The following is a 15,748-nucleotide window of genomic DNA, read 5'->3' as shown; positions in this document are numbered from 1 at the left end:
AAATAGTCTGTGCAAGTACGTACTGCTCCCCCCGTGTGTTTAGAGGTTGACCTTGTTTTTGCATAACTTTTTAACAAAATGGCCGCCATCTGGGGGAGGAAGACGTCTAGATACGAACCTCATGTTACGCGTAATTAGCGTTGATATAACAGTAAATGGAAACTAGAACGTAACTTAGGTAACTTAGGTAATAGTTTATCAGTTTAAAGAAAAAGCGTAATGTACACATTCGGTTGCAGTAACGATTCGCCTCGCAAATGTAACACTTGCTTATAAAATGCCAACAAGCGGAGTGGAGTATTCTTATAAAGATTGTGAATTTTAAATGATTTTATTTACTTATTCATTACCTTGACGTTATGGTCCAGCAGTGTTTTTAATGGGAATGGTATGTTACCAAATCTACAAAATGCACTTTGATAACTAGGTATATTGATATATTATACCAATATTTATGCATATGAATAAGTATAGGCATTGAATAAAAAATAATGGTATAGGGATGTAGGTACATATTTAGTTGGGATAGTGTCATTTTTTGTACAAGCTCGGTTGTAGTTACGATTCGCGTCGGAAGTGTAACAGTTGCTTGTAAAATGCCATTGAGCGTTTTACCCTTATTACAGAGTGGACTACTCTTAAAGGTAGTGAGTTTTAAATTTTATTATTTACTTATTCATTGCAAGGATCCTATGATCCACTACTACTTTCGAATAAATGGGAAAGGCGTGTTGCCAAATGTATCGGATGTCGAAATTACAAAGCAAATATGAGTCTGTGTTTTCCTTGCTCTGACAAAATTACTTATCTGCAACTGCGCACCTTCATTTTTGTAAATTGTAATAAATCTCAAACCTATTTCGTTGAATTATTTACCTATCTGTGATGGTTGACCCTTCGTTGAAAATTGTTACATAAAAAACCTCTATAAAATAACACTACATAAACGATGACTTTTTCGCATGGAAGTCTAAAAGTTGATTCTCACATTACATAACGTTTCCATACCATATCCTTTCCATACCCATTCCGTAAATTATTATACCTACGAAATTGACCTTTAAGTGATATGTGCGTAAGACATTTAGCCGCGCGCTAATACACATTCTCCTTTCCGTTCACATATGGAATGGAAGGCGAATGTGTATTAGCGCGCGACTGAATGTCTTACGCACATATCACTTAAAGGTCAATTTCGTAGCCTATAATAATTTACGGAATGGTTATGGAATGGATATGGTATGGAAACGTTATGTATAGTGAGAATCAGCCTTTAACGGGTCGAGATTTAATGCTGTTGCGACCAAAAAAAGTCATAAAGAGCTTGTCTTGGTAACTCTTCAACATACAGGTTGATGTAATTACAAAACAAGACAACACACACACTATTTTCTTTTACTGTTTTCCACTGAGCAGTAGCTTCTTGTATATATTTTTAATCAACTGGCGCTTTGATCTGGAGATGTTACGTATACGTCTTTAGGATCAGTTTTTCACGTATCAGTTAAACCATCGTATGAACCTAGCTACATTTACTTGGATAACTTTCTATATACATACCTGTGTTGCCATGGAAATTAATGGTCAGACAAGTTTAACAAAAACATGAAATTCCAGCCTTTAGTATAACAAAGTGGACGCAGCAACAGCCTTTCCACATTTTTTGGAAAGATATTTAATATAGGTACTATCAATGAGTAGTGACAATATAACATTTGATGTAACATGTAACCCAGATATGCGTAACACTATTCAATGGCATGACTTATTTTTATTACAGTTAATTCATTTTGGTTAGGGGTCTTCTATTGGGCAGGTTTATAATTGTCTGCAATGCACTTTCTCACAGTAGCGGCAGTTACGATGACAGGTGGATGTTTCTTACAGTAAATTGCCGACTTTCTATATTCTTCACGTTCTTTAATAATCAAATTTACGACGTCCTGGCACATGCGTGCTATAAACCAAGGTAGATCATCCGACGCGATGATATTATCAAACAAAATCGTTCCATCACTAGCGGCGAAATTCCATTTTGGAAAGATGCAATTTATATAGTCGGCAAAAATCGGACTGTCTGAATTAGTTTGATAAAAATTTAAGATCGCGTCTCCATCTAAATTTAAGGGGTCAGCACAGGCTTTCTCATCTGCGTCTAGAGTATTTAAGATGCACATACATTCTATCTAAAAATATGAGTTAATGTTGGTGAAATTAGGAGACAGACTTACCCCAGAAAATCCCAACATACATACAACTAATATCAATAATGTTTTCATGTTAAAGTATTCCTGTAATGTGCTGTATCCGCTAAGGTGATGCGCAACTGAACGTTGTAAATTAGAGTCTGAGGTAAACCGACCAAACAAATTTAAAAATCTGAAGGTACGTCGTTGATAAGCAACTTTGTTTGAGCAAGGAAAACAAACTATTTGCTTAGTAATTTCGACACCCGGGTCGTTTATTTTTTGAGAAGATGATACCTCATTACCAAACTACAATTGTAGATTTGGTAGCACACCATTCCCATTTATTAGAAAAAAGTGGTGGATAATAGGATCAATGTTATGTATAATCACACGGTTTACTATATATCTGTCTATTTGGGAAATACCCATCAATATAAGGAACCTTTTACAAACATCTCAGGTCAACACCCCTGTCTAGATACAAGTAACCGAAGACGTAAGTAGATGGGAGGAACAATCGAACGTACAATAACCATTACTTGTAATTGTAACTTCTAAACGCCTTACACAACGATACTATGCCTTTAAGTAGACCCGTTGAATAAGAAATAGATTTTCATTCACTAGAACATTATATTTTAAGGAATATAGTAAAAGGTATTGCTCTTGCCAGAAGGTACTAAAAAAGTAGACTGATAGTTATCAAACGATTTTAGATAGTTGAGAAAATGGCCAAGATACTACCGTGACTATAAGTATTTTTGATTCATTCAATTATTTTATTTTATCTTGGACCAATGCACAAAATGAGTGAACCAGTATAGCAAAGAGCTAGTGACACATTTTTTTAAACAGTTTTATTATTGCTGGTATTTGCATATAAGATAGTTATGTACCTTGTAATGTTCCTAGGGGTCTATCAAGCCGACACTGAAAACGTTGACTTACCCTATACTTACCGTTGGCAACTCTGGTAAAAGAAAACTACAAGCAGAGCGACCTACCTTTCAAGTCGAAACGATGGACGTTTTGCGGCACTTTTGAATGTGGATGACAGTCGGCTCGATATGGATGGCACTAATGAACTCCTACGTTGTGTAGTCGGTTGATTATGTGTTGGGACGTGAGACATAATCGGGGAGGGAATTAAATAAAAGACAGAACTTTTGTGCGTAAGAAATGACAAGAACAATGAAATAAATTAACGCACACAACAAGACCATGCGAGGGAAACCTTCTACGGGACAAAAACCCCGGCATACGCCACACAAATACATGAAATAAATCACCTACAGCAATAAAATCTCGAATAAAATGCAAGAGAATAAAACATCTCAAATTGTTTGATAAAAATCAGATAATAAAATCAAATGCAATTAAACGAGTTCATAAAAACAAAATTAAAAGACATCATAAATGCAGTGGAAAACATGATAAATCAATTCAGTACAAAAACACATCAAAATACCTGTACGATCAATTGAGATAACACAACTCGTAAAATAATAAATGGCGTGTACATACGAAACATGTAAATGGTGTGGCTCTACTCCAGCCTTCAGTTAACATAATTTTATTTAACACGAAAGGTACATGTGAGAATGCCAATAGCAAGTACTCATGTGAAAATCGATTATCGCTCAAGCAGAACATATTTTAAATAGAGGAAATGTTAATGAGAGGGCACCTAAATATCTCGCATTGCTAAGATGCTAAGAACTGCAATCCGCACGCGGCCAGTAGGCAACAGATACAGCCAAAGATCGAACTGTATTAGGTACCTACTCCACGGAGACAGAATGACCCACTCGCACACACAAACATCGAAACATTAAATAAGAGAGCCCCGCTTCGTATAGCTAACGCACAAGAACTGCAGCGCGCCACGAATCCGAAAGTAATAGATACGGCGAACTGTATTAGGTACTTCCCTCACGGAATAGTTCAATTTCAATCGAACAAAGCAACATCGCACCGATAAATCAACTCCTCGTGAATACAGAGATAAATACTTACCTGTACAGTATAACAAACAAACATGATTCAGATAACGGTAGTCAAAACAAAGGCATGCAGTGTGCCATGATTCAGATATCGTAGTTGAGGCAAAATCAGCAAAATGTAAATAATATCAAATGGTGGCAAGAAATTCAATGATTAACTAGCTAGTACAAGAAAGAATAAAATGGTTACTACCTGTAAATACACCTTCAAAACACCACCACCAAAATAATCAAGAATAAAAACAAACCGGGAAAGCGTGATGCCTTCCGTCGACCTCGTCGCCATATTCTTCATTTTCCCCTAGCTTCGTTACCAAAATCGCCTAGTATTTCGCATCTGCGCAAAACGGTCGATTGGTTATATACAGAGCATATCATATTTTTGTTTCAGTTGTAAAGGTGTGTTGGCTAACCATAAGGGTGGATTATCAGAACTTATAATATGCTCATAAGTAAGTCATAACATATCCGAGCGTCTGACAGCAATTTCTCGGATGGCGCGCATTTGGTGGATCGGGGGTTCGAACCCCGGACGCGCGAGCATTTTTTTTATACATACAATAATAATTTAAAAAAAAAGCTTTCACCGGCAAGACGTACGAAGAGGATTGTCCTCCGACAAATCAACGAAGGTAATTTCAAAACTACCGCATAGAAAAAGGTTCATCAATAATAAAACTGTTTGAATTTTTTAATACTTTAACCCTTTTCGACCTCCCACCACTGCCGCGCCATCAACGAATTTGTTTCCAGACGTTCGGTTATGTTATTAACTTATTACCATATACATCACTATTTTATACTTATCCAAATATCAACAAGGATAAAACTGTTTAAAACAATGTGCCACTAGCTCTTAGACTAGGTAGTAAGTAAACTTTACATATTATGGTATTGCAACGCCAACTTGGCTAATAACCGAAGAAGAATGAAACACTTAAATAAATTTTATGTCTTATTAACCTATCATAGCACATTTTATATCTATGATACGCGGGTATAAAGTACCACTTTATGCCCTAGGGCATTAAGTATCGCCATAGTAACTCATTTATACTTAATGATAAAACAAACAAATATTTGCAGGTCATTGAAAATTAGAAACGTCAATTATTAATTGTCAATACCTACTAAATCACAAGATTGGCCTTATTCCGTATAGTTTCTGGAACGTCTTCCTTATTTATGATGAATTGAATTATTTAAAATTACAATTGATGTTTGAATGGTTTCAATCACATTAACAAATTCGAACCACGCGTACTTGATCAAACATAGTGAATTATTTTGTAAACGGTTTACTTTAACGAAGAAAACTACTTGTAAAACATAAAATGTTGTATATACCACGGGCATAAACTGACGTTTATACTCTCGGGCGACTAAAAAGCTCTCGGGCCATAGGGCCTCGAGTTTTTAGCGCATTTCCACAAAAATAAAAAAAAAAATGCGCTATTGTGGCCACTTTGTCCGTCCGTCCGTCCGTCCGTCCGTCCGTCCGCTAACTTTGCGACGCTACTAGTTTTTTATCTTAAGAGCTATTGTTCTACTTTTTCGCTATTTGGTTCGTTATGGTGTCGAGTCTTGTACCAAGGAAGGAATTTTTTCTGTACCGCTTACAAAAAAAAGTTATTGTAAAAAAAACAAAAAACCGTTTTTTTACATGTTCTATAATTTTACACTTTTGCCGTTTATTAACGATCCTAGAGATCGTTTATAATTTTGCATTGCTACCTGTCGTCTGCATGCTGGTCTGTCCGTCTGTTCCTTTGTCTGTCTGTCCATCTATCTGTCCGTGTGAACGATAACTTTGTTTAGAAATGTTCGATCACTTTTACATCTCCGTTAGTTATGACTTGAATTGCATGAATAAATTCAATATGGGCATAGCTTTAGCCATATAATACGCAATGCCAAAAGTTGAATCGAATCGATTCAAAATTCACAGTGCCCTTTTCGCATCTCGACCATTTGTAAACCGAATTGCAAAATTTTTTACTTATAAAAGCATTTGAATGAAATTTGATACATAGGCACTTGGAATAAAGGAAAATCTAACATTAGTTTCAAAATTTAGGTTTGCGCAAGCGCAGTTCCAACTTTCTTATTTAGAAAAGCATTGAAATGAAATTCTTCTCATAAACTGACATTGAAGTAGCACGACAAAAATGGATTGCTGTAGGTCAATTAGTTACCGAATTACGGCACTTTGAAGATAGTCATTTTTTTCCAAAAAGTGATCATTTGAGTTTTACACCTTCTGTAGATAGAAATTGCGGCTAAACTATTGATCCTACGAGTAGAACTTATAAAATAGAAGTTGTAGATAATTTAATTAGCTTTAAGTTAAGCGTAAAGTGGGGCCTGCAGGTCTCGTAGTTCTCTCTAAATCTCAAAAAAACCGATAAAAGGTAAAATCGCATTTATCCAGAAATGTTCCAAAAGCTTTTTATTTTTTTGTTTTTTGGTGTGGTAAAGAAAAATTTGGCATGTAATCATTAAAAAAACGGTGAGGTGTATTTTAATATAAACATAAGTCATAAAAATTGTTGTAGGTATATAACTAATAAATCAAAGATAGATCAAAATCGTGTCCTTTTTTGAATGGCTCTGGGCCGTCACTTTCGCTGCACTCTTTAACAGGGAGGTCCTCTACTATTGGTGGATTGTCGTCGCGGTCCTTTATAGCTAGGGAGTCCAGTATTGCTGGATCGTCAGGGCTGTCTTGAGGCTCGTCATCGTCGCCCTCTTCGATGATGATAAGAGCAGCGTTCTGGCACGTTTCCCCAGCGCAGGTAGCACACATCACAAAGCATTTGAGACCTGCTTTCAGGCAAATACAGCCACCTCTGCATCCCTTTTTGCATTTGCAAGAAAGGAGCTCTGGGGGGGCCAAGAAAACAGAAACCGAAAAAAGAAATTACCTGCTCAGAAGTGAAGACTGCAATTTTTCGAAAACTTTTAATGAAGATCAATTAAAATATTTAGAATTGGGTACACACAAAGGTTTTATGTGGAGTAAAAAAAAGTGAAAAAAGCGATGCAACTATATTTTTCTTATAATGTTAAAGGCTTAAACCGAGGCTTAAACGATACGCTCACAAAACTTTCCCTATCCAAAAGTATCCGCACAATCCAAGACCGACTGCAAAATACATATACTTTCCAACTGTTGTTCAATTTCAAATTTCGCGGTTCCCAAACTGAGCCAAAATGGCTGTTATTCGCGATACTTTAGTAATCTAGGGACTTTATGTACAATGATATCATTGCGGCACCTATCTACGACTTACTCAACTTTGATTTGTGCCTTAATTTAAATCTATGAAATTGTTGGATATTTAAAATTGACTCTATGCAGCAAAAAAGTGAGTTGACACATTGCTTTTTTATTCCCACACCAAAAAACAAAAGATAAAAAGTTTGTGGAACATTTCTGGAGAAATACAATTTTACCTTATATCGGTTTTTTTGAGATTTAGAGAGAACTACGAGACCTGCAGACCCACTTTACGCTTAACTTAAAGCTAATTAAATTATCTACAACTTCTATTTTATAAGTTCTACTCGTAGGATCAATAGTTTAGCCGCAATTTCTATCTAAAGAAGGTGTAAAACTCAAATGTTCACTTTTTGGAAAAAAAATGACTATCTTCAAAGTGCCGTAATTCGGTAACTAATTGACCTACAGAGCTCGGGTTAGGCGAAAATTATTTTACATTTAATACTCTTCAAAAACGTATATAGTGACTTTCGTCGAAAAATGTATAGTTAAGGAAATATAACGCAAACACTGCAAAAAGTCCGAAAATGTCGCGGTTTTTCGTATACTACACTTTTTCCACAACTTTTAGAGAGTTGCAAACTTGAGTATACACTACTCTAATGGGTCCAAACAACATACTAAAAAATCAGAGATACATCATGTTTTGCGAATTTAGCGATTTTTTGTGTCGATTTTGACTGGCCTAAAAACATTTCTACACACATTCTATACTGCGTAGGGTAGAAGGAAGATCAACATCAGGATCCAGTTGAGAGGCTGCTTATTTCTCATTTCTGATTCCTAGTAATCTAACACTGTGTTAAAAATGTAAAAAAAGTATAAATATGAATAGAAGTACAGTGATAGTGACAGCGTCATATATTATAATATATTTTGAACATAATTAATATCCATTTAGTGTATCATTTTGAATTTATCCTTATTGTAAGCCATCATAAGTAACAGTGAGTAACTTTGAAACGTGGTAGTCTTGCAAAATGTGCAGCTGGGTGTATGGAAATCGAATAACCTATAAATTGAATATCTAATTGTAAATTTATAATTCTTTATCGGCAAACTCACTTATGAATGCAAGACCCGACCATTGTAATAATTCTGACGTAGCGTAATTACTAAATGTTTACATTTTTGGAAAAATTTCATTGTAATGAGGCAGCTTACAAAAATGGGTTTTTTGCGCGATCGGTCATTTCTGACTATTTACCATGGGTGTTTCCATGACAGTACGTAGAATTTACCAGTTACTATGATTACGACGACGCCAAAATTACTTACCGATCTAAAAACAGAACAGCAAAAATACTTACCGACGCCTTTTTAAAAATCAACAGTCTTACATTACATTTAATCTTTAATTATTGTTAGGTAAATTAAACGTACAATTTGTGCTGTTTTCCCTATAGCAAGACGCTCATAAAGTCATAAAGGAAGTGCAAAGCTAGTAAACTACATCAGACACATGCACATTTTTATGAAATTATTAATTTCAATTTTGACAAATAAACTGGTTACCTAGTGATATACACCATACCACTTCGATCATTTCGATTTATTCTGCTCGTTAATTTCTTAGTGCATATTTATATTGGTTGCATAAATTTAATTTCGATCGCGCAAAAAATGTTATAACTAAGCACGTCGAACGTTAAGGGTTACCGTTCTCAGACAATAATTGGAGTCGTCGCTTCGCTCCTCCTCCAAACAATTGTCTTCGAACGGTAAAAATCCCTTACCGTTCTCCATACTTAATATACTATATCTTCCATATGGCCTGTAAAAATAACGCATTAATGACATGTTAGATTACAAGGATTTTGTTTTCTCGCCGTCTTTATTACGTTAATAACGAAACTACGATATTTTATACCAATTAAAAACCAAAATCGACTAACGATACTTTCTGCGATTTGACAGTTTTGCACCTTCAAATAAACATCCAATAAATGACAGCTGTCGCCATCTCGGAGTATATTTTCTAATCAAGTTGGCATTATTATTTATTATTATTATTTTTCATATTAAACCATACGATTGTGAACTATGACGTACCGGCAATCTCTAATGGCGAGGATAATAAATTATGCTGCATTATGCCATATTATTGTTTGGCGCTGTTATTTTAATCTCGGGCACAGAAAGTATACTAATAAAGAACAAAACACAGAATACGGCCTTCTCAGAATAGAAACAGCAATGTTAAAAAATTTGTATGGTATTTTGGCGGACCCTGGTGGGTGTACTGTGAACTAAAACATCAAAATCGGAGTAGCGCCATCTGGTGACCAGCTTCATGAAGTAATTTCCCCAATTCGATCTAAATCATAAATATCGATAAAGAATACACCTACACAGTTGTTAAATTAAAGTGTATTTAGATACAATCACATTACATTATTTAACACATCAGAGAACTTAAATTACATGTTTACAAATTACATATAAAACTCAGAAGTGAATGGAACTTACGCTTTGTATATGTTAACACTTTGCAGAAAGATACTTACATAAGGATTTGTCGTACGAAATATTTGGTTTTAATTGCTGCTTGGACTAAATACATATTTTTGTTAAAAAATATCTTTAGAACTAAATTTTTTGTTCCAAGAGGTAATAAAACCGTTTCAGCAAATTGTCACACAAGTTTTTGACAGCAAATGTTAACTTGATCCTGATGCTTACTTGTTACTTGAGAAGCGAGGGTGGAAGTTGTTGAATTATCTAAAACGTATTTTTATTCATTGTCTAAAAGGAATTACAATATAAGTATCTACGTCTATATAAATATAAAACTCAAGTCTACACCCTTTTGCGCCTATACCGTTGGTAATTTATAAATTCCATACCTTGCATAAATAGGAGAGAAATAACAGCACATTTCAACCCTCTTCGCGTTTCAAACACAAAACAATCTGTTTCAAAATATGGGAAACGATGCCTTTTTGATATTTTATAGTTAAAATCCGTCACACAACACTTTACGGTCACATAACTTGTTCATATTTTAAATCTTTTAAAAGTCAAAATTGACATGTGTAAAACCATGTGTACGTATAAAATCGACGGTAAAAATATTTCCTGTAACGACCAAAATTACAGGTTTTGCAAAAAAATATTTGAGTCTGCGATAAATAGTTCTCCGTACAACCACGGGAAACGCTGTAATCAGTGACAATTTAGCGCCATTTATGTTTCTGTTCTGTGAAGGTCTTATTCTGTGGAACAAAATAAACGGCGGTGAGTCAATGGTTAGTTACATAACGTGCTCTACAACTGTAGTTAAACGGATGTGTGTCTTCGAATACACCACAGAGTCAAACCTCCCGATGGGTGGCTGGTACCGTGTGTAAAATAATCCCAGTTTACCTGCCCGTCGCGCGTCGGCGAAACAAACGGTCGGTCGATTAACCGTTCGTGTGCAATAGGCCAATAAGGCCTATTGAGATGAGTAAACGTTATTTAGGTTTAGTATTAGGACACCTGCATTGATACGCGCAACCCATATGGGCATTAATTTGGCGACGTAGTTGGGTGTTCGTTCTTCGTCGGTTAATAACTAGGCGGAAAAAGAGAGTAGTGAAGATGAGATTTCTTAAATAAGTGGAGCAAATTAACAACGCGGTTGTTTGGGTGATTTATGAATGCGTGGGTAGTTCATCTTACTAAAAATTTCTATACACATACTTATTGTTTCAATTAAGTTGACACACGTAGTCAGCCTGTTTACGTCAAAGTTAAGTTTTGGCAAGTAGTCATTGCAGGGTGGAATGCTTTTTAATAATCGAAAAGTTCATCGTCCAGTTTATGAAAGTGTTACGTTGATTTAAAATTGTGGCAAGTGTCCGTTCAGCCAATTTCAGTGACAATTTGGTAGGAAGTTTTTCATGAAAGTGATATTTCGTTTGTAATTGCGTTCCCTTGGACCATTTTAATTCTGGATATTTCTTGCTGTTAGTACACACTTTTTATTCCTTGAGATCTTGTAAATCTTGTTGTTGAAATCATATATTTCTGTACTATGTCCATTCTGTGAGCGGGTTGTGTACAGAAAAATTTTATGTTGGCCCTATAATTTTTATAGCAAGGTTTTGTAATGGTGTTTTTTTTTGTTTAATAATAAAATATTTAAATTATGTTTTAGAACTTTAGGTTTTCCCAAGTCGAAGTCAAAGTTCACGGCCACGACCTTGAAAACCCTAAGTCGACGATTTTGGGGAAATTCCGATGTCACCGTCCAAGGTCACGTCCTTGGGTGAACCCCGAGGCGAAAGCCCAAGGTCACGACCTTTGGAAACCCAAGGTCAACATGGGAAAGCCCGAGGCCAAAGTCCAAGGCTATGACCGTGAGGATCATCGGGGAAATCTCATGGCCATAACTGCGGTAATACCTAATGCCATGAGTTAGTATTCGGTTACCTTCCTGCGCGTTAACATGGAAAGCTATGGAAAGGTTTACTGTATCTTTGTACGGTGTGTGGGATGGCTCATGTACTAGTGTTGATCAGGCGCTGAAACACCTTTTTGCTACACAGCATAAGCACGTAGGCGCTATCCCTTCAACTCGTGGGGCCCTGGTGCAATACGTCAAACGGTCTGCGTACCAGACCGGTCACATCTGGGGCAGGCTGCAGTCCCACAACACCAGCAATGTGGGGCTGGACTAAGGAGAAGGACCAGTGGAAACCGCTCTGGACACTTCACCCCGAGATCTGGCGTTCTTGCAGAGCTTTGAATAAATGCGGCTGCACAACGGGCTTCGAGACGCAGCAATGCTGTTGCCGCCGCCGTCGGTACCAACTGCCGTGTATCTTGGCGTGCAGAAAGTGCAAAGGGCAATGTTCTAACCGGACAGAAATTGACCCCGACCAAGATATTGAGGATATGTCGATATGATTAGCACCGACATGCACATGTCCACAAATAGAAGTTAATTTACATTAAAATCAATACATACCTTAATATGTTATCATTAATTCGAAAACGAAATTTGCCTAGCCACATCTTATTTTCATAAAACTTCCCATCAATTGCCTATTCGATATTTCGAGCGATATTTCTCTATATCGCGGCCGAAAGGCCATATGGTGTGTTTATTCGTATTTTTGTTGTAACAGACGTATTCAGAGACCTAAAAAACATTTGAAATGATACCCAACAGTCCAACATTTGGGCTCAGCACGAAGTTTCACTTTCTGGCGGCCAATTTTAAAAATGGAGGTCTATCATGACTTCCGGTGGTTGTTCGGAAATTCTAACCATTGCATTGCGTTGCGTTCAACAGGTTAGAATCTTGCGGCGGTGACTACAAACAGACCTTGGTGGCTAAATTTACTTTTTTCAACATTTTTCACATGAAACTTGAACCCCCGCCCTGAAATTCCAATCCTAAGGGATCAAATTTCAGGAACTACGGATCAAATCATTTTTTAAGGTCCATACAACAATTATGCAAAGCGATATGCTTGCATCATTAAAAGCACTATTTTTTTGTGTACCGCGGGCACTAATTGTGATTGATTGAACGTTTGAAGCGCACCTTCAGAATCTTGGAGATGGTTGCGCAGTGCCAAACTACAAAGATGTGCAGCGCGCTGAACAGGAAGCAACAGTCCACTTTCGCAGAATTTATTGCGCATTACCTCGGAACTCAGAAGGCACGCTGTGGTGTGGTGCGTCCGTCTTCTTATGATATAAATTGTTGTTAATAAATTGTAATTACTGTTATAAATTAATCCATTTTAAGACTATTGTAAATTTATTGTTATAAATAAAGAAGGAAATTAAATTTCCGTTACAATATTGTAGTGAATTGATGTTTCTAAACGGAGTATGTAAAGTTGCCTACCATCTTGCAAAATGTAGCAAATTGAAGTAGAAAGAGACAAATTGATTTGTTTCATTCTACTATACTTTACTTTGTTATCTCTTTATTTACTTTTCCATTAAATTAAATTATAAATGAGAGGAGTCTGATGACATTTGTCTAATGAGGTTTTTCTATTGATATTAATAAATCCATAATTATCTTGTTTATTCATGATTATTATGATTACTGAGAATTAAAAGTCCACTAGTTTATGTATTGGCCTGTTTGATGTTTATTCAAAGGAATCTAGAATTTAAACTGCAATGCAAAAATTCGGAATTTTGAGGAACAGAACATTGGGGACACTGTGTTCGCTTTTGGCTCATATGTACAATTAAGTATCTGGGGTAGTTTATTATATATAATTTGAAATTTCTTTATAATGATACCTAACTATATATAATGAAATGCGGAAACAATGATTTCAAAAATATTTTGATGCATATTAAAACTACGATGCTAAAATCTCAAAAACAGCAACATAAATACCCAAAACCACAGAAAAATGAGCGCGCCACATTCTTTTCGGTTGGTTTATTTACTTAATAAACCAACCGACCCTATTGTAACCGATCTGAGCCGGAAGGAAAATTTTTGTTTTTTTGGAATTTGTACTGCTACAAACTCTCAATGATAAAATTTAAAAAAAACTCGCTTTAAATGTTCACCAAACATAGATAATTGAGGACCATCAAACACCAATTTATAGATGTTACCGCATGTTTCTTACAATGAGTAGTTTCCAAGGTGCATCATCTTCGACGCTTATTTGACCACCCTACACATGATTGATTAAATGTTTCATAAAGTTCTATTTGGAAACCTTTTGTATATCATGATAGCTCCTTCGCTTGATTTGTTTTATTTTTAGAAATTGCTTTACAAAATAAAACGTAAAAGTATAAATACAATCTGTCTATACAGTCGACAATAACAGTAAATGGGTGATATGTTATCACACCATTAATGAAGAAAAGTATATAAGATGCTTCTGCTACACAGACACATAACAAGAAATCGCACGATGTTTAGTTCATGTAGAAAAATAGCGGCATCTTTTACCATATTGGTTCTTCTGATAAGATTATCTGAAGTACGTAAGTAGTTTACTTCGTTAGTAAGTTTAACAAAACCTTTCAGGTGAACTGTATGTGTTATATGCAATATGTAAGCGATGAAGAACGTGCTTGCGCAGAATCAGCGAATTTAGGTAAAACTCCGGTTTTGGAATACTACTATTCAAATTCAGAGAGTCCTAATTTTGTCAATTATCTGAACTGCATCTTTTTGAAGTGGAACTTCACAACCGCCACTGGATCAATCTTGTTTGACAATATCATCGCTTCTGACGATCTGGCGTGGCAAATGTCACGTATTTGCCAGGATGTCGTCAGTTTAATAGATGAACTAACAGAAGACTTTAAAAAATCTGCAGTTTTCTGCAAGGAAAATCCTCCAAGCGTTCTTAGCCCTTCCACTGTAAGAAAATGCATTTCCCAGAATTATAAAGCTGCCTCCGCCCACGGTTAGAAAATAGAACTTGACTACATTAGTATGAATAAATCTACTGTGCGTACATTGCCAAAAAAATTAGGAAATCGATTAAATAAAGCCAATTAGGGTCGCATTTTATTTATATTAAAAAAAAACTCAAAAAGTTTCATTACATGTACTCTGAATTATAAATGGTAGATATGGGAAAGAGTATGGGAACTCCTGTAAATCAAATTCCGTTTAAAGTTTTGATCCTTCCGAAGTAAACGTCGCATCGATATCTATTATTTTCCCTTTGTGAATACCCACTTCCGGCGCTCCGTTATCGAGTTGAAAGGCGGAGAGGGATCTCAGTCGCGGATAGTGCGATTGAACTGGGAGAAGCGTTGAATACGTCTCGAAGAGCTACATTATATCCACGTTTAAAGTTTTTACCGGTGGTGGCACTATCCCTTTGTCGGTACCCATTTTCGCCGCTTCATTACGGACACTTATTGTAGGTTTCAATGTCACGAAAGATTTCACAGTCCCTATTCAAATCGAGAAAACATACGAGTTACCTCTTGGGCATCCAGGAAATGAGTTCGATGGTTTTCCCATTAGAATTATTGCATAAATGTGAATTTTGGCATTCTATTGGCCTAAATAGTGGTGAATCTTGGTTTAAAATCCGTGCGCGGATGGACTGACGGATTTTTCTTTAACATGGTCGTGGAAAAATTCGCATACCTGTTTGTTTATTATCAGTCAACGCATTATCAGCAATCGCAATTACACAGAACACGATTGCATTGGCAAAGATGTTCACGATTTTAGTGCGTGCGAATATACTAAAATGAAAAAAAATTACCAAAGTTCTCGTGTGAGATCGAAGGGACTTCGGCGCATTTTTGTGTGGCAGATCAGTTTTTTA

At 36.0% G+C, this 15,748-nt stretch overlaps 1 protein-coding gene and 1 long non-coding RNA gene across 2 annotated transcripts; one reads left to right on the top strand and one right to left on the bottom strand.

Annotated features, from left to right (window-relative positions):
- Positions 1-1,687: 1,687 nt before the first annotated feature.
- LOC116182239 lies at positions 1,688-2,335 on the bottom strand. The gene is made up of 2 exons (XM_031502758.1): positions 2,232-2,335; positions 1,688-2,186 (listed from the first exon to the last, which is right to left on the bottom strand). The coding sequence occupies exons 1-2, from the start codon at positions 2,277-2,279 to the stop codon at positions 1,806-1,808; spliced, it is 429 nt and encodes a 142-aa protein (XP_031358618.1). The 5' UTR covers positions 2,280-2,335; the 3' UTR covers positions 1,688-1,805.
- An 11,993-nt stretch (positions 2,336-14,328) lies between these two features.
- On the top strand, positions 14,329-14,960 carry LOC116182243. The gene is made up of 2 exons (XR_004147463.1): positions 14,329-14,434; positions 14,482-14,960. It is a non-coding gene; the product is annotated as an uncharacterized LOC116182243 (long non-coding RNA).
- The last annotated feature ends 788 nt before the right edge of the window (positions 14,961-15,748 follow it).

The sequence above is a fragment of the Photinus pyralis genome, unplaced genomic scaffold, assembly GCF_008802855.1.
Source record: "Photinus pyralis isolate 1611_PpyrPB1 unplaced genomic scaffold, Ppyr1.3 Ppyr1.4_unclustered_Scaffold4423, whole genome shotgun sequence".
NCBI classification, from domain to species: domain Eukaryota; kingdom Metazoa; phylum Arthropoda; class Insecta; order Coleoptera; family Lampyridae; genus Photinus; species Photinus pyralis.
The sequence above is the reverse complement of the archived record's forward strand: the minus strand, read 5'-3'. Positions and strand labels throughout refer to the sequence as shown.